Raw genomic sequence first — 25,813 nt, 5'->3', positions numbered from 1 at the left:
CTCTTGTCGCTCCTGCCCTGCCTGCGTACGACGCCCCGTCCAGCCCGGCTCAGGCAGGTGGCAGCCCCGGGGCAAGCAGAGAGCTTTCCAGAGGCTTTCCAGGGAGGTGAGCCTTGGGGTCAGGACATGCCAGGTGCAGACTGTGGCAGGAGCAGGCCGGGCCAGCCGGGCCTGGCTGAGGAGGGGCTGGCGAGGCAGGTGGCTCCTCTGGGTACTGGCGGGAGGAGGGTCAGGCATGCGGTGACCGCCATCTTGCAGGTGCGGACCCGAGAGGTCACGGGTGGGACTCCAACCAGGCATCTAACGTGGTCAGGCTCTGGGCACACACAGCAGAAGGGTGGCCGGCAGGGCAGGGCGGGGAAGGGGATGCTGTCTGACAGGCAAGGGTTTTGGTTTTGCCCGACGGAGCGGTGCGGAGGTCCACCTCGCACCAATGTGCACGGGGCTGCCGTGACTGTATCGCACACTCAAAAATGGTGAACACAGTAGAGTTCCTGCTGTGTGTTCTGCCCCAGACACACAGAGCAGGACTCCACACAGCTTGGGGGGTGTGACCGGGACCCCGGGCCTCCATCTGAGCAGTGAGATTCATTAGAACCAGACACGCCGGAATTCCGCCTGTGACTTTTGTCGCTTTCTTACATGACATTTTTATGAAGAGCACAGAGAGACTGTTGACCGAACGATCAGGCATACACATTGCTTGCAGCAAAACTGGAAATAAAAACGGGCTGAGCGGGCGCCGTGCGGCTGCTGAGCCCGTCCTGCTCCTGCCCCTCGCCCAGAACCATATGGGGGCCGCATCTTGCCCCCGCTGGCGGCACATTTGTGTGTTTCGGGCAGCTGCCTGCTCTGAAGCTCTGGCAGCAGGAGAGGCGCTAGGTGATACCCTCAGGGCAAAAATATCCAGAAGCAGCCCAGATGCACCTGGAACCTTTGCAGGCTGTGGGAAGTGCTGGACGTCACCCAATACCCAAGTAACGCGAGGAGACGCAGACAGAGAGGTCAGGCCCTGATGTGCAGGCCCAGGAGGGAAGACGCCTTCTGGGTTGCTCACGGCGAGCCCCGCGTGTCTGCCCGAGCGTGGGCACCTGCCATGACAGCTGGGAGAACGCTCAACCCGGCCGGCATCATGCCACACGGAGGGGGCTTCCCCTTCATCAGGACGGCACCGAAGTGGGTCAGAATCCCTTCCTACCCCGGGCTGCACCTTCTCCTCTTTGACCTGCTGTCTTACGTGGTTTTGTGTTTGTGGTTTGGTTTTGCTCTCAGGCCTACAGGTTGGTGAACGGTGCAGTGTGCCCAGCATGGGTGGGAGGTGCCAGCGGGAGGCCCAGAACACTGTCACAGCGGTGGTGGCCTGTGGCTGCCAGCTGGGCTTGCCGCCACTGCTGTTTGGTGGCACCCTGGGAACTGTGACCCTGGTCTCCTCTGTTGTCACGCTGCCTTTCTTCTTCATGCTTCCCTTGGTTTCCTTGACACTTCAAGGAACACCCTAGAAGGGCTTTACCTCCCAGGTTGGCCGAGATATAGACTCAGTCTGAGGGTCTTGGCCATGGGCTGTTGAAGGGAGCCAGGCTACGTCACGGATGGGAACAGAGGAGACAAGTGCCATTGAAAAGACAGTTTGTGTTCACGCCTGTAATCCTAGCACTCTGGGAGGTGAAGCGGGTGGATTGCTTGAGGTCAGGAGTTCAAAACCAGCCTGAGCAAGAGCGAGACCCCGTCTACTATAAATAGAACGAAATTAATTGGCCAACTAATATATACAGAAAAATTAGCCAGGCATGGAGGTGCATGCCTGTAGTCCCAGCTACTGGGGAGGCTGAGGCAGTAGGATTGCTTGAGCCCAGGAGTTTGAGGTTGCTGTGAGCTAGGCTGATGCCATGGCATTTACTCTAGCCTGGGCAACAAAGTGAGACTCTGTCTCAAAAAAAAAAAAACAAAAAAGAAAAGAAAAGACAGTTTGTTACTCCTGGCTGGCAACAGAAGGGGGCCTGCCACGCCATGCCACGTGGGCCATGTGGGGAAGCCCAGGGTTGGTCGGAGGCAGAGCCCTTTATATGGGACAATAAGCAGTGCTTATTGTGTTTCACATGTGCTTCTGTGGGAAGGAAGGGGTGAGGCAGGGCCAGGAGGCTGCGCGGGGTTCGTGCTGGCTGGTGTGGCTCATTTCAGCGGGTGTAGAGCTGTCTTGGTCGGGGGATTAGGAGCTCCAGACATGAGCTGGCTGAGAGCATGGGCTTTGGCTGGTGGTTTGCAGTAACAGGTGAGGCTACAGATGAGTCACTTGCCAGCAATAGGAGGTTGGTCTCTCCCCCGGGGAACCCTAGATGCCAGAGTGTCAAGAATACAGAAAATGAGACCATAGAGTTAATCCACAAGTAGACGGAAACTATTTGTACCTCTACTGGCAGATATCTCCGAGTCCGTATGTGATTTTACTAAGTGCAGTACTTTCAGTAGATAGTAACCAGTGAGCTGAACAAAGTGCCTTCTCCTAATCCTTGAGTGGGGCTGTCCCTTTGTGTGACATGAAATGACATGGGATCCGCATGTTAGTCTTACTGCCAGGTTCTAGCCATCAGCATTATCTTTGTGAAACTCGGGTGGACTTGAGGTCAGAGGCTAAGATCATGGGGTTAGAACAGGGTTAAAAGCCTGGGAGCAGACTGTGGGGACCGCAGCCTCTCTGTGCCCTGGGTCCTTTGGGTCCTTGTCGGGATAGGGTGGAGGGTGCCACTAGAACCGGCCTCACGGGAATGGTGTTATCATCAGTGGTTGCCTGGTTTACGTTTTTCTGTGCTTTTACTTTCAACCTTTCTGTGTCTTTATATGTAATATGGGATCTGTGAGACCCCAAGCATATAGTTAGATCTCATTTTTGACCCAATCTAACCACCCGACTTTTTATTGAAGTATTTAGTTTGTTTACATTTAATATCCATAAAGTGACATTCTGGTTTATCTCTACCATCTTTTTTTTTTTTTTTTTTTTTTTTTTTTGAGACAGAGTGTCACTCTGTTGCCTGGGTCAGAGTGCCATGGCATCAGCCTAGCTTACGGCAACCTCAAACTTCTGGGCTCAAGCGATCCTCCTGCCTCAGCCTCCCGAGTAGCTGGGATTACAGGCATGAGCACTGCCCCTGGCCTGTTTGCTATTTATTCCATCTTTTTAACTTCTGTCATGGGTTCCTTGGATTAATAAAGTATTTTTATTATTCCATCTCCTCCTTCCACTAACTTGTTAGCTAAACATTCTTTTATTATTCTCTTAGTGATTGCTCTAGGGTAGTGCTGTCCAATAGACCTTTCTCCCATAATAGAAATATTCTGTGACTGTGTTGCCTCCCACATACTACCCCCTGCCCCAAGATTTGGTGACAGCTACATCCCTGTCTTACAGGGATGTGCAAACTTTCTCTGCAAAGGACCAGATGGTAAACATTTTGGGCTTTGCAGGCTATATGGTTTCTACTTAACTCTGACATTATAGCTTGAAAGCAGTCATAGATAGTATGTGCACAAATCAGTGTGGCTGTGTCCCCAAAATACTTTATTTACAAAAACAGATGGCAGGTGGGTTTTATGTCCAGCAAGTTTGCCTACACCTGCCCTTTAGCCTCACCCCCTTTTGGGGTAAACTTGCTCCCAGGGCTCCAACTCAGAATGGATCCTTTTTAGGACAGACACTATTTCCTCATCCCATCTCTTTGGCCTGGGGGTGATAACAGTTTTCCACCATTGCTTGTCCCAGTTAATTCATCAAACCTATCTGGCTTTATTATTCCCACCCATACTTCTGTTAATAGTCCCTTAATTAGACTCTCTTCAGTTGAACACTTTGTGCCATCTTTTCCTTGCTAAGATTCCAACATATATAACTTTATACTTAGGTAATGGCCAGTATTTAATTGTGTCCTAAGTGACAATAAGCTGTTCATGTGTGTCTCCCTACATCACCGGACATCCTGGAGGGCAGATACCATGTGCTGGTCCTGTTTATGGTCACCATAATCCCTACTGTTGGCTCTGGAGGCAACTGCAGTGCAACATCCTTCTAAGTTGAGGAAGCAATGCAGAAATGGAGCCGGGAGAGGTCAGAATTAGGAAAAACGGTGAGTGTGATTGACTGAAGTGTGCAGGTGGTGACAGGGGAATTTTCCAAGAGATGCAGTAGGCAAAGTACAGGTGGTAGATTTAGTCTCAATGTCATCATGGGAGGGAAAAATTACAAGTACCTGGTGTGAACAATGACTGTTGTTGAGTGCGGGTGAGGACCTGGTGTGACCACTGTCAGTTGAGAGGGATAAGGAGATGGCGTGAGCGGAGTCGTTGCCGAGTGGGGGGGTGAGGAGATGGCGTGAGCGGAGTCGTTGCCGAGTGGGGTGAGGAGATGGCGTGAGCGGAGTCACTTGCCGAGTGGGGTGAGGAGATGGCGTGAGCGGAGTCGTTGCCGAGTGGGGTGAGGAGATGGCGTGAGCGGAGTCACTTGCCGAGTGGGGTGAGGAGATGGCGTGAGCGGAGTCACTTGCCGAGTGGGGTGAGGAGATGGCGTGAGCGGAGTCACTTGCCGAGTGGGGTGAGGAGATGGCGTGAGCGGAGTCGTTGCCGAGTGGGGTGAGGAGATGGCGTGAGCGGAGACGTTGCCGAGTGGGGTGAGGAGATGGCGTGAGCGGAGTCACTTGCCGAGTGGGGTGAGGAGATGGCATGAGCGGAGTCACTTGCCGAGTGGGGTGAGGAGATGGCGTGAGCGGAGTCGTTGCCGAGTGGGGTGAGGAGATGGCGTGAGCGGAGTCACTTGCCGAGTGGGGTGAGGAGATGGCGTGAGCGGAGTCAGTTGCCGAGTGGGGTGAGGAGATGGCGTGAGCGGAGTCGTTGCCGAGTGGGGTGAGGAGATGGCGTGAGCGGAGTCACTTGCCGAGTGGGGTGAGGAGATGGCGTGAGCGGAGTCACTTGCCGAGTGGGGTGAGGAGATGGCGTGAGCGGAGTCAGTTGCCGAGTGGGGTGAGGAGATGGCGTGAGCGGAGTCACTTGCCGAGCGGGGTGAGGAGATGGCGTGAGCGGAGTCGTTGCCGAGTGGGGTGAGGAGATGGCGTGAGCGGAGTCGTTGCCGAGTGGGGTGAGGAGATGGCGTGAGCGGAGTCACTTGCCGAGTGGGGTGAGGAGATGGCGTGAGCGGAGTCACTTGCCGAGTGGGGTGAGGAGATGGCGTGAGCGGAGTCAGTTGCCGAGTGGGGTGAGGAGATGGCGTGAGCGGAGTCACTTGCCGAGCGGGGTGAGGAGATGGCGTGAGCGGAGTCGTTGCCGAGTGGGGTGAGGAGATGGCGTGAGCGGAGTCGTTGCCGAGTGGGGTGAGGAGATGGCGTGAGCGGAGTCAGTTGCCGAGTGGGGTGAGGAGATGGCGTGAGCGGAGTCACTTGCCGAGTGGGGTGAGGAGATGGCGTGAGCGGAGTCGTTGCCGAGCGGGGTGAGGAGATGGCGTGAGCGGAGTCACTTGCCGAGTGGGGTGAGGAGATGGCGTGAGCGGAGACGTTTCCGAGTGGGGTGAGGAGATGGCGTGAGCGGAGTCACTTGCCGAGTGGGGTGAGGAGATGGCGTGAGCGGAGTCACTTGCCGAGTGGGGTGAGGAGATGGCGTGAGCGGAGTCGTTGCCGAGTGGGGTGAGGAGATGGCGTGAGCGGAGACGTTTCCGAGTGGGGTGAGGAGATGGCGTGAGCGGAGTCACTTGCCGAGTGGGGTGAGGAGATGGCGTGAGCGGAGTCAGTTGCTGCCCTGAGTCTGAGGGAGTGGAAGAACCAGTGAGGTTCATTTCATCATTAGGTCACTGGTATCCCTTGAAGACAGTGCTCATGGAGTGCTTTCACGTCACATATAAAGCAGCTAAGAAGCCAACTGGTATTCAGAAAGTGGGAGCAACGAATTAAGAATATTCGTTAATTCTGAAAAAATGGACAGTACATTTTAAGGGGAGGGCAATGCCCAGTTTGGAAGCTCCCGTGAACCCGCGCTTACAGCGCACAGCGCGCGGGTGTGAAGCGGCCAACGCGGGAGTGACAAGAACCCAGTGAGGCGGCGCGCCAGGAACTCGCGGGGAGGCGGCGGACAGGAAGCGGAACAGATGCGGCCGCCGTCCTCCGCGGAGGGCACAGACCCCCTGTGCCCTCGCTGCACCTCCACACAAGACCCGCCAGACCCACACTCGAGCCACAGCCACTATGCCCGAGACGCATGCGCACTACGCCCAGCACGCCTCCCTCTCCGCGCCTCCGCCGCTCAGTGACGTCAGCGTGTTCCGGCGCAGCGAGGGCGAGGCCTTAGGATACCACGCCTCCTGCGCACCGCCTTCTCCGCCCGTGACGTCACCGCCGGGACTCTCCGTAGGGCGGGGCCTCGGGATCCACGCCTTCTGCGCTGCGATTTCACCACCCGGTGACGTCATCGGGCGCCGCCGCTTGGCGAGGCCACGGAAGCCACGCCCACCCCCACCCTGGGCGCTCAGTGGCGTCATTGGGCGCCGACGCCTGGCGGGGGCGGGGAGCGCGCGCAGGCAGTGCCTCAGCCGGGCGGCGCTGAGGGGAGGGCGGGGAAGGTGGCCGAGCGAGGCGGAGCGGGCGCGGCGGCCAGAGCATGGCGGAGCACATCCGTCTGTACCCGGTACGCAGCGCCGCGGCAGCAGCCGCGGCCAATCGCAAACGCGCGGCCTACTACAACGCCGCGGGGCCCGGGCCAGGGGCCGCCCGGCACAGCAGGTAACGCCCCGCACCCCGCGTCCGGGCTCCCTGCTGCCCGCACCCGGTGTCCCTGTTCCCAACTGCCCGCTCTCCGCGTCCCACACCCCGCGTCCCTGCTCCCCACTGTCCGCTCTCGGCGTCCCACACCCCGCGTCCCTGCTCCCCACTGTCCGCTCTCCGCGTCCCACACCCCGCGTCCCTGCTCCCCACTGCCCGCTCTCCGCGTCCCACACCCCGCGTCCCTGCTCCCCACTGTCCGCTCTCGGCGTCCCACACCCCGCGTCCCTGCTCCCCACTGTCCGCTCTCCGCGTCCCACACCCCGCGTCCCTGCTCCCCACTGTCCGCTCTCCGCGTCCCACACCCCGCGTCCCACACCCCGCGTCCCACACCCCGCGTCCCTGCTCCCCACTGTCCGCTCTCGGCGTCCCACACCCCGCGTCCCACACCCCGCGTCCCTGCTCCCCACTGTCCGCTCTCCGCGTCCCACACCCCGCGTCCCACACCCCGCGTCCCTGCTCCCCACTGTCCGCTCTCCGCGTCCCACACCCCGCGTCCCACACCCCGCGTTTCACTGCCCGCTCTCCGCGTCCCGCATCTCGCGTCCCCGCTCCTCACTTGCCTGCTCCCCGCACCCCGCGTCCCCGCTCCCGGCACCCCGCTCCCGCAGTCCCCGGAGCGAGTGGCGCCGCCGTCGGGTGGGCCCGCTCCCCGGGGAGCGGCGTCGGCCGGGCTGGCCGTCTCGGGGGTGAGCGGGTGCGAAACTTCTTGCGCAGCCGTGCGCGTGGTAAACACTGCGTACAACTTTTAATTAGCGTTGGAAATTACACCTTGAAATGACTCCTTTCCACAAAGGCGAAGTGGAGACATCTGGATCGTGTACTCAGTACCCTTTTAGACATGGATGTACAGAGTGCTTTTTGCTGGCAAGAACTTTTGCTTTTAGGAGTAAGAAGTCGAGATTCAGTAAGGTTAAATTGATTAATGGGGCCGTGGTTTCATGGCAGAATTAAAACATACAGACTTTTTATTTAAAATGGAAATCTCATACTATAGGTTGGATTTGACTCATCTCTCTCAGAGAAAAGGGTTGTTTTATAAAAGAAACTTTGAAACAGTATTGTTTCTTGTAGTTTGTGAAATTTTATTTCAGAGGAATTGTACAAGCGATTAAACTTTAATACATGGAGGGGAAAAAAACCACAGATTTCACTCAGTATCCAATGGTTTCAGAATTTGAGTTTTCTGGTTTTGGCTATTTGAGAGACTAACATAGAGCCGGCTATGTTAAAGAGCTAATTTGCATCTTGGTTCCTTTACTTACTGGCTGTTTGATCTTAGGTGACTGATTTAAAGTCTAAGCCATAACTTCCTCATCTGTAAAGTGGTGGATTTTTTTTTTTTTTTTTTTTTTTTAGGGCTTTGTTGAGGATTACAGGAGAACTGTGTCAGGTACCCTTTTTCCATGCTTGGCCAGAAGTGAGTTCTCCAGAGCTACCATGTCTCCTTTCTTCCTTGCTGTTACCTGTGAGAATAATTGCTTTCAAAATTCTCTGGTTAGGTTTACTTGTTTATTTGGAAATATGCCACCTGTTTCAAAGTAGGTTTCTATCACAGTGCAAATCTGTCAGTTTTTGCTTCATGTATTTTAGCCTCTATTGTTAGTTATCCTTACGTCTTCTGGGTGGATTGTTCGTTTTATTGTTAATGTAATGTTCTTTGTTTCTGGTCATTTTCTTTGCTTTGAAATCTTCTCTGTTAGATTAATTTAGCCACTCATCCATGTTTTGGATTGTTTCCATGGTGTTAGCTTTCAAGCTAACTATGTTGTTGAATTTGAAGTGAATTTCTTTTTGCATCATGTTTTTTAACTACTCCCACCAATGTCTGTCTTTTGATTAGTGTAGATAGACCATTTGAGATAATTACTGATACATTTGAACTTTAATGTGCCATTTTATTATCTGTCTTCTGTTCCTTTTGATTCTCACTCCTAAGTTTTTCTTTTCTTACCACCTTTTGGGTTACACGGACACTTTTGATATGTGTACACTGTTTTTGAATTTAGGTCTTTGTATAGTTTTCATAGTGTTTGCTCTGGATATTACAATACAAATTGGTGACTTACCACTGTGGTGTTTTGGTATCTGTATTTTACCACTTCCAGTAAAGTGTGGAAACTCTACTTTCATTTAGGTTCCCACTTTAAATATGATGTTCTGAGGCTCAGATGGTATGTTACAATTTTTGTTTCAGTCATCGAATGTGATTTATAAAACTCATGATAAGGATAGTCTATTGCATGTACCCATCTCTCTTCTTTCTATTCTTCCTTCTTGATATTGCAGAAGTCTCTCTTTATTGTTTTCTTTCTGTTTAAAGAACTTCCTGTAACCAATATTAAAATTTTTTCTTCTGAGAATGTATTTCACCTTCATTCCTGATGGATGGTTTTGCTGGATATAGAATTCTTGGTTAACAGCTCTTTTCTTAGTACTTGAAAAATCTTGTGCTACTTCCTTTCCTCCATGCTTTCTAATTAGGAATCCGCTGTCACTCAAATGGTGTTGCCCTATAGATAATGTGTCATTTCTCTCTGGCTGCTTTCAGGTTTTTACTTTGTCTTAAGTTTTCAGAAGTTTAATTATGATGTGTCTCATCATGGATTTCTTTGAGTTTATCTTGTTTGGTGTTCATTAAGCTTCTTGGATCTGTTGAGGTTTTTTTGTCTTTAGCCAAATTTAGGGAATTTTCAGCCATTATTTCTTCAGCTTTTCTTTTGTTCCCACTCTCTTTTTTCTCTCCATTTGGATTTCCAGTGACAAAAAAGTTGAATTTTATGTTGATGTTACATAATTCTCTTGGGCTCTTTTTTTCTCCCTCAATCTCTTCTGTGTATTGTTCAGATTGTGGGGAACCTGTGGCTTTGGGGCCACACATGGCCTTCTGGATCCTTGAGTGCAGCCTTTTGACTGAATCCAAATTTTACAGAACAGATCCTTTTAAAAAAGAAGGTTGCAGGCTCCCCATCCCTGGAAGTTCCCTAACTCTGTGCATTGTTATCTCCACTCTACTACTGATCCCATCCAGTAATGTTTTATTTCTATTACTGTGTTTTTCAGTTTTATAATTTGTTTGTTTCAAGAGAATTTGTAATTGATTGTTGAAGCATTTTTATGTCTCCTGCTTTAAAATGCTTGTCATATAATTCCAGTATTTGAGTTATCTCAGTGTTGGTGTCATTTGATGGTATTTTCTATTTCAGTTGTGAATTCTGGCTCTTGATAAGATGAATGGTTTCCAGTTGTATCTTGGGTATTTTGTGTGTGACGTCAAGAGAATCTAAGTCCTATTTTTATTGTAGCGTACAGCTATCCTGGTTAGACTTATTCCATAGGTCCTGGCATACATTTGTGGGCTGTGGTTCTGATGACAGTTTAATTTTCAAAGCCTTTGTGCTCTGATCTTTGGTCTGCTGGTTTATGTGGTACCATTGGGGCTCTTACAGGTCTCTGCTGGTGCTGTGGGAGGGGGGGAAAGGGATTTCCCTCACTGGTGCTGCCTGCGTGCCCCAGTGTGCCTTGGTGAGAAAGATGCGTCTCAGGCCCCGGGGAAGGAGACTTCCCCTGGCTCCTTATCAGTCAGTCTCTTGCTGGTGGTGCTGGGCTCTCCTGATGTTGTAGTGGTACTCCTCCAGTTCCATGGGGAGTCAGAGGGTGGGATGAGCCTTCCTGGGCTCCTTTCATGTTGTCAGGTGTGCTCAGTTGAGGATTTAGAACTTTGGGCCCATGTGGCTTTCTGCTGAGTGGGAGCACATGAGCTCCTGTGCCACTGTGTTGTTTCTTCTTCTCCAGTCTTGGGTCCCGACAGCCCACCCTCCTTTCACTGCTGCCATCTCACCACCGTTCAGAGCTCTCCTTTGGTGGGCTCTGGATTTATTGACAGGTTTACAGTTGGACTGACTGGGGAGGAGCAGGGACAGATGGTTTGTGCCGTTTTATCTGGACCAGAAGTTGTGCTTCTACATTATTTTTTCAAGTTGGATTTTATTTTACTATGGTAACATATACATATAGTATTAAAAGTTAAATGTTGCTAAAAGGCTTGCAGTAAGATATTTTGACTGTATCCTACTTACCCATTCTCTCTTACCCCAGCCTCTCACCCCAGAGACAGTTACATGGGACCCATGTTTCTTCTGGCATTTGCAGATCTCCATGTTTTTATTTTTAAGTTTTTATTTTATGTATTTATTTTTTTTTACATACCAGCACTTTCCTATAATATAGATCTCTATATTTCATCTTTTGCTTATTCTCTGTAAAATTTTCTGTTTTCACTTTCATTAATTTCCACTCTTTATTTTTTCCTTCCTCTTACTTGCTTTAGGTTTATTTTGCTGTTTTTCTCGTTTCTTAAGGTGGGAGCTTAGATTATTGGTTGGAGACTTCTTTTTTTTATAATGTAAGAATTTAGTGCTGTGAATTTCTGTCTTGGCACTGATTTATCTTTGTCCCACAAGTTTTAATATTTTGATTTCCTTAGACTTCCTCTTTGACCCATACATGATTTAGAAATATGTTGTTTATTCTTTTAGTCTTTGGACTTTCTTTTACTAATTTTTTATATGATTCCATTGTGGTCAAAGAACACACTTTGTATGATTTCAATTATCTTAATTTTGGAACAGTTTGTTTTATGGCCAAGGATATGGTATATCTTGGTAAGTATTACCTAGCTCCTGAAAAGAATGTTTATTCTGCTATTATTTGATGGAGTATTGTGAAATGTTGATTAGAACTTGTTAGTTACTGGTCTCGTTGAATCTTAAGTCCTTGCCTGTCTACTGTCTAGTGTTCAGCTATTTGCTAAGAGGGGGTTGTTGAAGTCTCCAACTTGAAGAGTTTTATCAAATTTTGCTTCGGGTGTCTTGCACATCTGTTGTTTGGTGCAGACATGTTTGGGATTGCTGTGTTCTTGATGAATTGACACTTTTATCATTATGTAGTTCCCTATCTTTGGTAATTTTTTTGATCTGAAGTCTACTTTATCTGACATTAATATAACCACTCTTGATTTCCTTTGATTAATGTTTGCATGGTATATAATTTTCCATCCTTTTAATTTCAACCCACTTATGTATGAATTGAGTTTCTTATAGTTAGTTGGCATATGATTAGTTCAATTTTTATCCACTGCCAATATCTGTCTTTTGATGGTTTATTTAGAACATTTATGTCAGTGTAATGTTTGATATGGTAGGGCTTATATCTGCTATTTTATTTATTTGTGTTTTTGTTTCTCTGTTTTCTTTTTCCTGCCTTCTTATTGGTTACTTGAACATTTCTTAGAACTCCATTTTTATTTATCTGTAGTGTTTTTCAGTGTATTTCTTTGTATAGATATTATGTAGTGGTAGCTCTAGGAAGTATATATACATAACTCATCACAGTGTACTATTGTTGATATTTTAACAGTTTTGAGTAAAGATCTTTACCTCTTTATGTCCCTTTATCCTCCCTTAGTAATATGATTCTCTTATAAAATTATATGTCAGTTTTACATATGTAAAAGTATATAAATATTTCCCTTATAATTAGAACCAAATATCAGATGGTGTTATAATTTTTTACTTTATACTTCAAGCATAATTTAGGAAATTTAAGAGGAGAAGGAAAGCCTATTTATTGACCCATATTTTTTTTTACCCTTTTTCTTGTTTACTTATTTCTTGATTTTTTCAAAATTTCTTATTTCTGTTTCAAGAATTCCCTAGCTATTCTTTTTGGGTAGGTCTGCTGGAATCAGATTCTCTTACAGACATCCTCAGATGATGGAGAACTATTTCTCCTCCTTTCCTGAAGGATAGTTTTACCAGATACAGAATTTGGGGTTAACCGTTCTTTTCTTTTAGCACTTGAAAAATGTTATGCCACTTCTTTCTGGCCTCCATTGTTTCTGATGAGCAATCTGGTGTAGCTTGAGTTGTTTATCCTCTTGAGATAGGTGTCATTTTCTCTCACTCGTTTCACACTTTTTTCTTTGTCTTTAGCTTTTAGTAGTTTGTTATGAGTTTTGGCATAGATTTCTTTAGGTTTATCTTGTTTTGGGTTTGCTTAGCTTCTTGACTCTTTATGTCAGATCTGAGAAGTTTTTAGTGTTGTCTGTTTGAGTACACTTTGAGCTCCTCCCTCTTTCACCTCTGTTACCCCGGGCCTTGTAGTACCAGGGATCTGAGTTTCTGCTAGTTTCTTCTTAGTCTGTCTCCTGTTCAGATTGGGCAATTTCTATTGTTTTGTCTTAAAGTTCACTGATTTTTTTCCCTCTGACTCCTTTATTTTACTGTTGAGCCATCTGTTAAGTTTTTTAGTTTCAACATTTTCCAGTTGATTCTTCTTCATGAGTTAGCTATGTTTTTGCTGAGACTTTGTAACTGGCCCATTGAGACATTTTCATGATGGATGTTTTAAAATCCTTGTCAGATAATTTAAATATCTGTGTCATTTTGATGTTGGCATCTGTTGATTCTCTTTTCTCATTCAAGTTGAGATTTTTCTGGTTTTTGGTATAATGAGTAATTTTCAAGTGTATCCTGTACATTTTGGGTATTATGTTATGAAGCTCTGAACCTTATTTAAATCTTCTCTTTTATCAGGCTTTCTCTGATGCTACTTTGTGGTGGGAGTGGAATGAGGGGGGTGCCAGATGGGGTAAAGAGCCTGGTCTCTGCATGCCCTCTTGACACCTGGGAAGGGAGTGCCCTGTTGCTGCTGGGCTTGGGTGGGATTTGAGGCTCTCCACTGGCCTCTGCTGACCCTGCCTGCCTTGGCTGGGAAAGGGGAGTGGTGCCTCGATACTGCCCTCCTGTTGCATCCCCTGGCATCGCATGGGGGCTTGTTACCTCTGGAAGGTGGTTAGAGTTCCCACCTCTGGAGAGGCCTCCTCTGGCACTGACAGGGATTGGCAGGGTTGCTTTATCATTGCTGTTTGGGGGTGTTCAGTAAAATTTATGGGAGGCCATTGTTTTGAACTCAGCGCCTGCACCAGGCCCAACAGACTAGACCAAGCCAGAATGAAGTCACCTGTGCTAGGTGCTACTTAATCAAACTGAACTTACAAACAGGCCAATTTTCCAAAGAATGGGAGATTGACAGCTACCAATCATAAGGGGCCCAGTCAAACTGAGCCAGCATGATGAGAAAGTCTTCTCTGCTTTAACCCAGAAGGAAGGTAACCTTGAAATGACCAGTGCACATTTTGTGTCTTGTTTCTGCTTTCTCCAGCCCTTTCTGCTTGTAAAGCCCACCTCTGCTGCTCAGCTTGTTGGAGTACCTTTCACAGATGGAGTGCTGCCTGATTCACCAGTCACTCATAAACGCTAATTAGATCTTTAAAGTTTTGAAGTTTGTCTTTAATAGGGGTGAAAGTCTGGCATCCTTTTTGTGCACCCTACCATAACTGCCACTCTGCACTGCCCCTTGGCCTTCCCTCACACCCTCTGGGCAGTGGGAGGGCATCTCATTACAACTGGGCAGTGGGGGGTGGGGTTGTGCTTTTTCCATCATGTTTGGATGGGGCAGGGTAGTTACTGTCTCAAAGTTTTCTGTCCTGCTAGGCTGCCCCTTTCCTGGTCCTTTATTTAAAAGGACCCTTTATTTAAAAAGAGACTCATTCAGAGAACAGGTGCCTAGAGAGATGAGGCTTTTCTTGGGGGCTATTTTTGGTCTGTGTCCATTGTTTTTTCTGGTGGCCGACTTTCCAGTATGAAACATGGAATGTATGAGGCAAAGAGAAAACACTGGGACTCACTGTTGTGTCGTTCCTAGGGTCCAGGGCCCTTGCCTGATCTGCCCTCTTCCTCTGACTTGTTGTGTATGATGGTGGGTTTTTAGCTGTGTTTAGTGGGAGGAGTAAGTAGAAGGACATCTACTTTCTCTTGGTCTAGAACTCAAGGAAGGGGCAGTTTATATTTTTTCTTTTTTCTACTTTTTATTTATTATTTTATCTTAAAATCATATTTATTCATTTTTAACTGCTTTTTTGATATAGTTCATATGTTGTACAAGTTACACATTTTAAGTGTATAGTTCAGTGTTTTTAGTGTATTCATAGGTATGTGCAGCCATCCCCTCATTCGATGTTGGAACGTTCTCTTCATCTCTGAAAGAAACCTCTGATCCTCTAGCTGCCACCCCCACCCCATCATTCTGCATTCCCCGTTCCCCAACCCCTATATCTGTAGATTTTTTATTATGGATATAGCTAACATAGAATTTACCATTTTAACTATTTTTAAGCTTAGTTTTGACTTAATGTATAACAAATCACTAATATCATACTTTGAAACTGAAGTGAATAAAATTTATTTCAAAATTATTTTTATAATATTTTTATTTTGAGAAATGTGTGCTGTATAATAGAATGCAACTAAAAGAAATTTTAAAAAAGTAATTTAGTGTATTTACCAAAAACAAAATTTTATTTTATGAGGCCCAGATCTACTCAGATTTACAATTGGAAAGCTAAATAGTTGTTGGAAAAACAGCTTTGATACTAGCTTTTCTTTGCCTCTTTCTTGACTGTATGAAAATGCCATTTTTTTATGTCTAAGAAATTGTAGTAATGTATTTTAAAGGTTCTCAGGTTTTCCTTGAAGTGGAATTATTTTAATTTCATTATAGTCATACCCCTTTAGGACACAGCATATGCAAAAGATAATGTTGGTTGATTATTACAACTTGTATAAAAATTTTTCATCATTGAGCTTGTAGTTTTTGAAAATTTTCAAGGGAAGAATTAGATGTGATTTGAGTGTATTTCATAAACATTAAAAAATTCTGAATCATATTGCTTTTATTATCATCAAGGGTGAGGATGTTCCTGTTTTCATATGTCATTAGGTAAATGAAATGATCTGTACAAATATAGTAGTTCATAATTCAGTAGGAATGCAATTACATATTGAGACCATTTTTTCCCTTTAAAGTCATGACAGGCATTGATTTCTTGTAAATTGTGAATATCTAGGTAAAAGTAAGGTATTTGTCAATTTTGTAGTTTTCCTTTCTTTGTTTTAAGTGATATCTGTATCATTCAAATTATCTCTGCAGTTAATGAAGAATGAATGACATTGGACATTATTGTTTTATTTATCCATGTCCATGTCTGTACTTTTTCTTTGCTTTTGCCAGCAGTGTGGCTATTGGCTCTAACTAGAGGCATTTGCAATAATAGTTAAACTTTAGTATTTAAAAAGAGACTCATTCTGAGAACAGATGGCTATTGTCTGATTATCTGTAAAATACAGTATTTCTTGATAGAGACAGCACAAATGTTTAAATGCTGGGTTTCTCATTCTGATGGTCTACACATAATTTTCTATGACTCTTAAACCTTTTACAATTATGATAGTCTAATAAATATTTTACTAGTTGTAGAAATGAAACTTTGTTGTGGTGGTTCACAGTTAAAAAGCTTGGTTTTTAAGGTACAGATTCTTAAGACAGTATTTATCTAATTGCCCAGGCCCAGGGTTCCTTGGAATCAAAGGCATCATCTTAGGGATCTTTAAGAATTTCCTTTAAAAGGGATCTGTAGTTTACCCAAGAATAAGAATTTTTTACACCTGCTAGAATAGAAATGTGTCACTTAATTTTTCTACAACTGGCAGGATTAGCGTGAACATAGAGTTGATAGTAGGGAGCATCACACAGCTTAGGCACCTGTCCTGAGCTGACTGGCCAGATAGCTTCAAATTTCTGGATTTGCGTTTACATAATATTGGGTATTGTACCATTAACTCTAATTCAGTAGTTTGTTTCAAATTATGTATGACGGTGTAACTTCTTATTTCAGGACATTGGCATTCAGTTTCCTTACAGAGCATTTCAGAAATCATTAGTCCTATGGCGAAATCACTTCTCAGCTCAAGGGACTGTTTCATTTTCCTTTTGTATGTTTTTGTTAAGGTTGAGGAATGTTTTTCAGGCACTATTCCTTTAATCTTACATAGACTGTTTCACCATTTGTCTTAGTCTGTTTCGTTATACTATAACAGAACACCTGAGACTAGGTAATTTATAAAGAACAGAAATTTATTTTTAACAGTTCTGGAAACTGGGAAGTCCGAGATTAAGGTGCTGGCATCTGGTGAAGCTGTCTGGCTGTGTTGTGCTCACATGGTGGAGGAGCAGGAGAGAGTGAATCCACTCTTACAAGCCCATTTTATAATGGCATTAATTCACATGACAGGGGAGCCCTCATGACCAGCACTTCCCATTAAGTTCCGCCTCCCAACACTGTTGCATTGGGTTAAGCTTCCATCCTATGAATTTGAAGGGGACAAAAGCATTGAAACTATGGCACTGTTTATCCACTGTGCTTTAGTGGGAGGGAGAGTCCCACTTTCTTATTAGTTCATACAATTTGCTGGTTACTAATGACTCATCAGTGACACAGTTGAACTTGGTAACTATTTTTGGTGAAGGAAGTATGCACATTTCTTTGTAGCACTTAGTTTTGTTGCTTTGTTTTTCTGCTTTATTAACATGCAGGCAAGGGGAAAATGTTTATTTTTCTTAAAGGGAGTTTAAGCAGTAGGCATGTTGTTTTTTTGTTTGTTTGTTTGAGACAGAGTCTCACTCTGTTGCCCCGGCTAGAGTGCCGTGGTGTCAGCCTAGGTCACAGCAACCTCAAACTTCTGGGCTCAAGTGATCTTCCTGCCTCAGCCTCCCGAGTAGCTGGGACTACAGGCATGCACCACCATGCCCAGCTAATTTTTTCTATATATATATTAGTTGGCCAATTAATTTCTTTCTATTTATAGTAGAGACAGGGTCTCGCTCTTGCTCTGGCTGGTCTCGAACTCCTGAGCTCAAATGATCCTCCCGTCTCAGCCTGCCAGAGTGCTAGGATTACAGGCATGAGCCACCATGCCCGGCCAGTAGGCATGTTTTTTTTTTTTTTTTTGAGACAGAGTCTCGCTTTGTTGCCCAGGCTAGAGTGAGTGCCGTGGCGTCAGCCTAGCTCACAGCAACCTCAAACTCCTGGGCTTGAGCGATCCTTCTGCCTCAGCCTCCCTGGTAGCTGGGACTACAGGCATGTGCCACCATGCCCGGCTAATTTTTTTTATATATATATCAGTTGGCCAATTGATATCTTTCTATTTATAGTAGAGACGGGGTCTCGCTCTTGCTCAGGCTGGTTTTGAACTCCTGACCTTGAGCAATCCGCCCGCCTCGGCCTCCCAAGAGCTAGGATTACAGGCGTGAGCCACAGCGCCCGGCCAAGTAGGCATGTTTTTAATGTATTTCTTACTTTAATACCAGTTGGTTTTTCAGAAATGTGTCTCATCAAAATGGAAGCACCAAGACTGTTAGATACTACAAGATAAAATGTGAGTTTTAAGCAAGTTATTGATCTGCTTTTACTTAGGTGCATGTATGTTATGTGCCTTCCAGTCCTTGAGTGTTTGGTTAAAAGTTCCTAATTTTTTTTAAACCTTTGGCAGCAGTTCAGATAGCTGTCCTCGTTCCTAAGCATGGCAGTACTCTTGAGTTTGGTATCATTCGCTCTGTCGTCTTTGTTCACATTGTTTTTACTCGTTTTAAAAATATGTTTCCAGAATTATACTTAATTGCTGGAAACGTTAATTTTTCTTGAGTGACAAACCAATTAAGTGTGTATGACACCAGGCAACAAAGACACTTAAGATTCTGTGCTTATCCTGTCTCTGAAAAAAATCCATTATTCATCATCTTAACTGTTTTTAAATACTGAGGTAAAATTTTCAGTACAATAGGAAATTGCTTTGGAAATGGAATAAATTGCTCACCAGTTCAAAGGCTCCATTTCTGAAGTCAGATTACTAAACATGATGTTACTTAAATTCATTTTCCTTCAAAACTCATTGTACTACTTTTCCACCAGTAAACTTGGTAAGATTGTGACTTTTGCTAAAATTCAACACAGTCACCAAAAGAACTTAATGAAAAAGACCAAAATCACATTTTGTATATTACATTTAGGTGGTGTTTTGAATTTTAATTGCATTTTGTATAAATATTCATTTTCTAGTTGACTGTTTTAAAAGAAGTGATCTTATACAGAGAAGTAAGAAAAAAGGACTTTTCAAGGGGAAAAATTTGTTTTAGGCCTGTTCCTTCACAGATCATGTAATTTTTTGCCTAAAGCATTTAAAATGTAACTTGCATATTGGAGTTCTGTGATGGTGTCAGAGTTGTCTGTAGGGGGCTGTATGGAGACACTAAAATGAGTATCATTTTGATTGATGGGATAGGGTGTTCAAAAGAGGGGTGAAAATAAGTGAGTGTTAAGAATTTTTTCCATTTGATAAGCAAGACATGTTCTCTTTTTGTTTGTGCCTATTTTAAAAGTCCTTTTCAAAAATAAAAATTATTCCCATGTTTAAAACCTAAGTCAAACTCCCTCCTGTTTAAATGTTGCTGTGTCCCCTGTCCCTGCCCCCTCCTGGCTTCATTTGGTGTCCTCTCTGTGCTGGCAGTGTCCTGCCCACGGTCTCTCCTGGCTCCTCCAGACTGCCTGTGCCCGTCAGCCAGACCTTCTAGACCAAGCGTCCTCAAACTACAGCCCGCAGGCCACATGCGGGTGTTTTTGCCCATTTGTTTTTTTACTTCAAAATAAGATATATGCAGTGTGCATAGGAATTTGTTCATAGGTTTTTTAAAACTATAGTCTGGCCCTCTAACAGTCTGAGGGACAGTGAACTGGCCCCCTGTTTAAAAAGTTGGATGACTCTGTCATAGACCTTCCAAGGTTGGCTGCTTTTCTTCCAGGTGTCTCTTCTTGAGACCTGGCTCCCTGATGATCTAAGGAAGACCCCTCCTTCACTTCCAGGCTGATCACCCTGCTCCTTTCTCTTCCTGAACTTCTCCCTTTGTCAACACTCTGTGCTGCTGGTCTTTGTCCTGAGTGCGTGGCCTCACGCCCGGGCAGGGCCTTGCGTGCTCGCGCACCACTGTGTGCTCAGTGCTCCGGAAGGTGCCTGGCGCAGGTGAGGCACTCGTGTTTCCTGGAAGAGTGCGGTGGGTGTTTCTAGTGGGATTCAGCATAGTTTTGTAAGCAGAGTTGTGTTTCTTTGTGAATGTTTTTAGCTCATCTGTCATTTAGAGTGTTTGCTTTTTTATTGATTCATAAGAACTATTTATAAAGAATTATTAATAGTTTCTCTGTAATATGCTGCACATATTTCCCCAATGTCTTATTTGGTTTAAAGTCATCTTCAGTGATGTAGAGTACAGACATCCAAAGTACCTGGCCTAGTGCCTGTCCCTAGTAAGTGCTCATTATGTTTTGGTTAGCTGTTATCATCACTCTGGTGCATTCCAATGACCTCTTAGCTGAGGAAGCCCTCAGGAGTTCTTTTTCTGTTTCTTGGCCTTAGTGACAAACTTATTCCTCAAGTGATTGACACCATGCATGGACTTGCCCCTTTTGCTCAGACTTTTCTAGGATAAGCATCTCTTAGTGCATGATATTAACCACCACAGCCGTAGGAGGGCGAAAGAGTGCGTGCAGAACACCAGTGTAGACATTAGCCAGGCTGCTGACAATGAGGTCAGTGATGGGTGGAGCAGAGTCCTTTGTTTTAAAAAATTGTGTTAAAATATACAGTACATAACATAAAAGTTACCATTTTAACCATTTTTAAATGCACAATTTAGTGGCATTAAATTCATTCACATTGTTGTGTAGCCATCACTACTATCCATTTCCAGAACTTTCCATCTTCCTAAACTGAAACTCTGTACCCATTAAGCACTAACTCCCCATTATCTACTTCCCCCAGCCCTGGGTAACCACTTTTTTTGCTTCCTGTCTCTGAATTTGACTATTCTAGCACCTTATATAAGTGGAATCATATAATATTTGTCTTTTCTGTGTCCGTCTTATTTCACTAAACGTACTGTTTTCAAGGGTCATGTTGTAAGGGTCAGAATTTCTTTCCTTTTAAGGCTGAATGGTGTTCTGTTGGATTATCACATTTTGCTATTCATTCATCTGTCTGTGGACATTTGAGCTTTTATTTTTTAAAATAAAAATTTCCTATATTAATTGTCTTAATTAATTGTCTTAAACTAGAAATTAAATGGATATAAATGAAGTGCTTAAGCTAATGCCTGATACAGTCTTAGCCTTCAGGAAATGTTTGCTGTGGGCTCCTCCTCCTCTACCATATCACCTTCAGCCTCTTAGCAGGGGAGCTCTTAACCAGCAAGGAGACTGAGGTGGCTGCATGCTTGGCATGCTTGTTGCTGTTGTCGTGGCTTCGGTTAGCTTGCTCTCCACTGTGTCCTCTTGGCTCTATTTCTCTTTTACCCTTTTTCCCAGAGATGAACTTTTCTTGTTCTCTGGGTCAGGGGAGGGGCAATTGCCTATTTGGTGGAGTGGGAGGCAGTCTAAGGATGTATATTTTTGAGACAGAGTCTCACTCTGTTGCCTGGGGTAGAGTGCAGTGGCGTCATCCTAGCTCACTGCAACCTCAAACTCCTGGGCTCCAGTGATCATCCTGCCTCAGCCTCCCAAGTGGCTGGGACTACAGGCGCTCACCATAATACCTGGCTAATTTTTGTATTTTCAGTAGAGATGGGATTGGGGTCTTGCACTTGCTCAGGCTGGTGTGGAACTCCTGGCCTTAAGCCATTCTTCTGCCTCAGCCTCCCAAAGTGCTGGGATTACAGGCATGAGTAAATGCACCTGGCCTAGTTGTTTCTTAAGTACCTTTCAGTCATTTCTTATTCATTTACTTTTTTTTAGCCACAGAGTCTTGCTCTGTTGCCTTGGCTAGAGTGCAGTGACATCGTCACAGCTCACTGCAAACTCAAACTCCTGGGCTCCAGCAATCCTGTGCCTTAGCCTCTAGAGTGGCTGGGATTACAGGCATGTGCCACACCTGGCTAATTTTTCTATTTTTGGTAAAGATAGGGTCTGTTCTTACCCAGGCTGGTCTGAAACTCCTCAGCTCAAGTGATCCAGAGTGCTGGGATTACAGGTGTGAGCCACTGTGCATGGCCCAATTCTTATTTTAATATCCCTTCATACCCACTTTTAAAAGAGGTACTGTGTGCTGCTGGCTCCTGAGCCCTCGGAGGATTCTGTGGGCACATCAGTCCGGGTCTCGGGGCTCTTCACTATTCCCTTCAGGCTCCGTTTTCTTGGATCTGCTTAGTTACTCACCTCCATCCACCCAGTTGCTTTCCCACTTCCTATAGTTTGCTGTTATCTTCTCTCTGTTTTCCTTTCTTATTGGTTTCAGCTTTAAAAACCAAATATTTTCTTTAGTCCAGAAAGTAGCTCGTTTATTAGTATTCAGTCTCCTTCTCATTTAATCTCATTGTCATCTCTCAGAAACTGGCTCTCCTGCTCTCTGTGTAGTGGTGCAGGCCTCCAGCAATCCTTCAGGACTGGACAGCTCCTCTTAGCCAAGGGCCTCTGCCTCCTTGTCCTCAACTCCAGTTTTGGAATTCTTGTGAAGGACTCTAGCTCCACTTGCTTGGTTCGGGTGCCTGTCCCTGACCAACCAAGGCAGGATTTGATCTCTCTGTGGAAGAACATGGCTGTCCCTCCGGGGTGATGTGGGGATGAAGAGCCTGAAGAAAGAGGAGCTGGTCCAGCAAAGTAACAGGTATGCTCTGGGTACCTAAATTACCTTTCAGTGCAGAAGTCTCCAGCTGTTGCCTGACCTCAGAGTGCTAAGCCTGTTTATTTCAGCTGCCTACTTCATGTCTCAAAGACACCTCAGGCTGAATAGGAAAACGTCCAAACCAAATCTCCTCCCTCTCTGCTGATGCCTGCTGCCCTCCACTGTCATCTGTCTTCATGTGCAAACCAGGAGTCTTCAGGCCGCTCTGTCCTTCCGAGCATGCAGCCAGGCCATCACCTGTTCATCCATCTGGCCTGTGGGTAGATCCAAGTGCATCCCCTTCTCCTTGCTTCACTTCTCCCCAGTCCACCAGGCCTCTCCCTGGCCTGAACCCCCCAGGCCTCTGTGGGCCTCTTTGCCTTAGTGTCAACTCATGTGGCTCTCCAGCATGGCCAAGGGGTAGAGTACACCTGATGATTGTCTCTTGCATAGAGCCGTTGTCCGGAGGGTGCAGACACAGCCTTCACTGCCAGGTTTGTGCACCCCTATTCCCACCCAGTCCTTCCCCTTGCTTGGAGGCAGCTGTGCATTTTGCCTCGTTAAACCCCCTTCTCTTGAGTTGTGCCTTACACGTCAAATCTCCGTTGTTCCCCTGATTACACAGTCTTGTAATACTAGGTGACTCCCCGTCTCATCGGCTGTCACTGCTGTCATTTTTATCACTCATCAATAACTCTGCCCCTAGAGTTAAGGCTGTGTCTCTTACTGCTGACCATCAGTGTTAGGCACACACTTGGTGCTCAGCAAATGCTTGACAAAGGAATGCCTTTTTGAGCATTTGTTCATGTTCCTGTGATGATTTTGACAGGTGATCTTCCTTGTGGCCTTTGGCGTAACACACTCTGTGTTCTAGTACTTTTGGAGGTTCTGTGGTTTCTATTTCTAATATTTAATTACCCCAGGAGGTGGAGAGATCTTTTGGTCGTTAGTGTTTGCTAAAGATCCACTCACTGTCTAGTTAGGCTTACTCTTCTGCCTTTTAACTCAAGGGCAAGTTGTGTCTGTGTGTCGCAAGTACAGTCACTTAACGAGGGGCACTCTGAGAAATGCATTGTTAGGTGATTTTGTTGTGCAAATATCAGAGTGCACTTACACAACCTAGGTGGCATGGCCTACTACACACCTAGGCTATATGGTATGGCTATTGCTCCTAGGCTGCAAACCTGCACTGCAGGTTACTGTATCGAGTACTGTAGGCAGTCATAACACAATGATATTTGTGCATCTAAACATAGAAAAGGAGATGCGTACCACGTCATGGTGGCTATCAAGTCACTAGGCTATAGAAATATTTCAGCTCTGTTATAATTTTACGGGACCACTGTTGTATGTATGGTCCATTGTTGGTGGGCACCTAGTTATGTGGTTTGCGACTGTATTTAGTGGGCATTTGTCCTGTGGGACTTTGCTAAAGCTGAGTGCCAGTTCTCTACGCCTGGCTCTGTGCCCAGCTGGCCCAGGGCATGGCGATGCCAGTTCTCTGTGCCTGACTTGGCCTGAAGCTGAGCTGCCCTTCTCTTGAAACAGTGTGTACTTCTGCCTCATTAGCTGGAGGTCTGAATAGAAGAATTAATAGGGATGAAAGTACACTAGGTGATAATCAGGAACATTGTTCCATTGCCTGTGACATGAGTCCACGTAGCCATTGTGTACCTGTGTAAGTTATTCCCCTGTCTGTTGTGCCTTTTGGCCTGTGGGTCATGTACATAGTTTTTATGATATGCTTGTCTCTGTGAGTCTTCCAGGCAGTAAGAACTACATGACCCACTTCTTGTAGACTCACTATAGATGCCTGCTTAACAAGAAAAAAGAAGTCATCTTCCATAATACTGATCTGTCTCTAAATTGCGCTTTTGCAGAGTACGTTAGAACTGCCTGCTTATGTGTTTGATTTCTCATCTTTTGTTTCTGAAGAACTCCACTCACCACCAAGCCTTTGAAGGGCTACATCCTTCTTCTCTGGCGGGCTCCGGTCCGGACAGTGATGCTTTGGTAGCAAGCTGCAAGCCTGCCTTTAGGCTCCCAGGAACCAGTGCTGAGATCTCAGACCTCTGGCCCTTGGAACAGATGTCCTGGCTGTGATTTTTGTCTGTGTTCTGCGCTACTGCGGGCCTTGTCCTGCTCCCTGCAGGCTACCTGGCTATGACCTGGGACTGGCTCTGTTGGTTCGGAACACTTGTTTCTCTCTTTACGTGTAAATTAAGGATTGTCTGTTCTCTGTCGCTTGGTTATGTTTAGTTGTTAGTTCTGGTTGGTTTTGTCTTCTGTATGGTGTTTAGAGACCATGAGGAGAGATTTCAGCCTGAGTGACTGCCATGGTCCTGCAGGAACCCAGAAGTCTGCTTTCATGTTTTTACATCAAGACAATACCTCTCACGAATGCTTGATGTAAAATGAAGTAAGATAGCACTTGCTGAATCACCATTATAGTTTGTGACAAATTGTTCTCAAAAAGGTAAGTTTTCATTTTTTAAAGATAAATTATGTTTGTGATTGAGGAAAGATAAGATGAATGGGGTTAACGATAGGCTGCCTGTTTTTTGGAGCAGGAGAGGAATGTTGAGCTCAGAGTGCTGGTTGTTGAGATTTATTTTTGTTGAAGGGAAGGTTTTAGTAAAGGGAATAGCAGAGAATAAATGGGTCATAGCATCATTCCTCTATGTATCAACTCTGACAACAAACCAAGGGACAGTGTTCATACCTTTGGATATATAGACAACAACATATTGTGAAAAGTCACTTTAGAGCTTTGCTTGATGACTGTAAAGTTATATAACATAGAGTAGACATTACTTGGAAGTATATTTTTTTGCTGACAGTAATATTTCAAATGGTTGTTTTTTTCTTTTCTCTGACTGAATTCAGTAGTATTGGTTGTGCTGTCAAGCTGCACATCCCCAGGAAAGGTGCTTTAAGAGTTACTCTTCTAGTGTGGGTGATTGAGGGCTCTTTAACTAAGGCAGGCCTCCTTGGGCAGCCTTTTCCTTACCCATTTACTTCACTCAGTTTATGTTTTTGCAAAAGAAAGTAGCATCACCATGCAGTGTTATTTATTGATGGTTTGGCCTCAGCTGAAGGCAGGTTACTTTGAGGAAAAGAATGTGTAATTAGTAATATCAGGGTAGGCAGATATTGTCTTAGACGAAGCACTTATACTGTAACAGAAGACTGCTTGTCTTGTCTCAGCACTCCACTCTCACCTTTAACTAGGTACCAGCTGGAAGATGAGTCTGCCCATTTGGATGAGATGCCACTGATGATGTCTGAAGAAGGCTTTGAGAACGATGAGAGTGATTACCACACGCTGCCACAAGCTAGGGTGACGCAGAGAAGAAGCGGACTGGAGTGGTTTGTCTGCGGTGGGTGGAGACTGCTCTGTGCCAGGTTTGTTATCCACTG

General features: G+C 45.6%; 1 protein-coding gene across 3 annotated transcripts in view; it reads left to right on the top strand.

Annotated features, from left to right (window-relative positions):
- Window positions 1–6,538: 6,538 nt before the first annotated feature.
- The window catches only part of ATP9B (ATPase phospholipid transporting 9B), a 214,919-nt gene continuing 195,644 nt past the window's right edge, over window positions 6,539–25,813 (top strand). For 2 of the 3 annotated variants that reach the window (XM_012788899.3, XM_012788897.2), the window contains exons 1-2: window positions 6,539–6,752; window positions 25,625–25,798. In XM_012788899.3, the coding sequence (XP_012644353.1) occupies window positions 6,631–6,752; window positions 25,625–25,798 (296 nt within the window). In that variant the 5' untranslated portion in view covers window positions 6,539–6,630. Of the gene's footprint in view, window positions 6,753–24,693; window positions 24,870–25,624; window positions 25,799–25,813 lie in introns of all 3 variants that reach the window. The other variant, XM_075993786.1, reaches the window with a different exon arrangement.

This window comes from Microcebus murinus, chromosome 17 (assembly GCF_040939455.1).
Source record: "Microcebus murinus isolate Inina chromosome 17, M.murinus_Inina_mat1.0, whole genome shotgun sequence".
NCBI classification, from domain to species: Eukaryota; Metazoa; Chordata; class Mammalia; order Primates; family Cheirogaleidae; genus Microcebus; species Microcebus murinus.
Note: the sequence above shows the minus strand (reverse complement) of the source record. Positions and strands in the feature narration are given on the sequence as shown.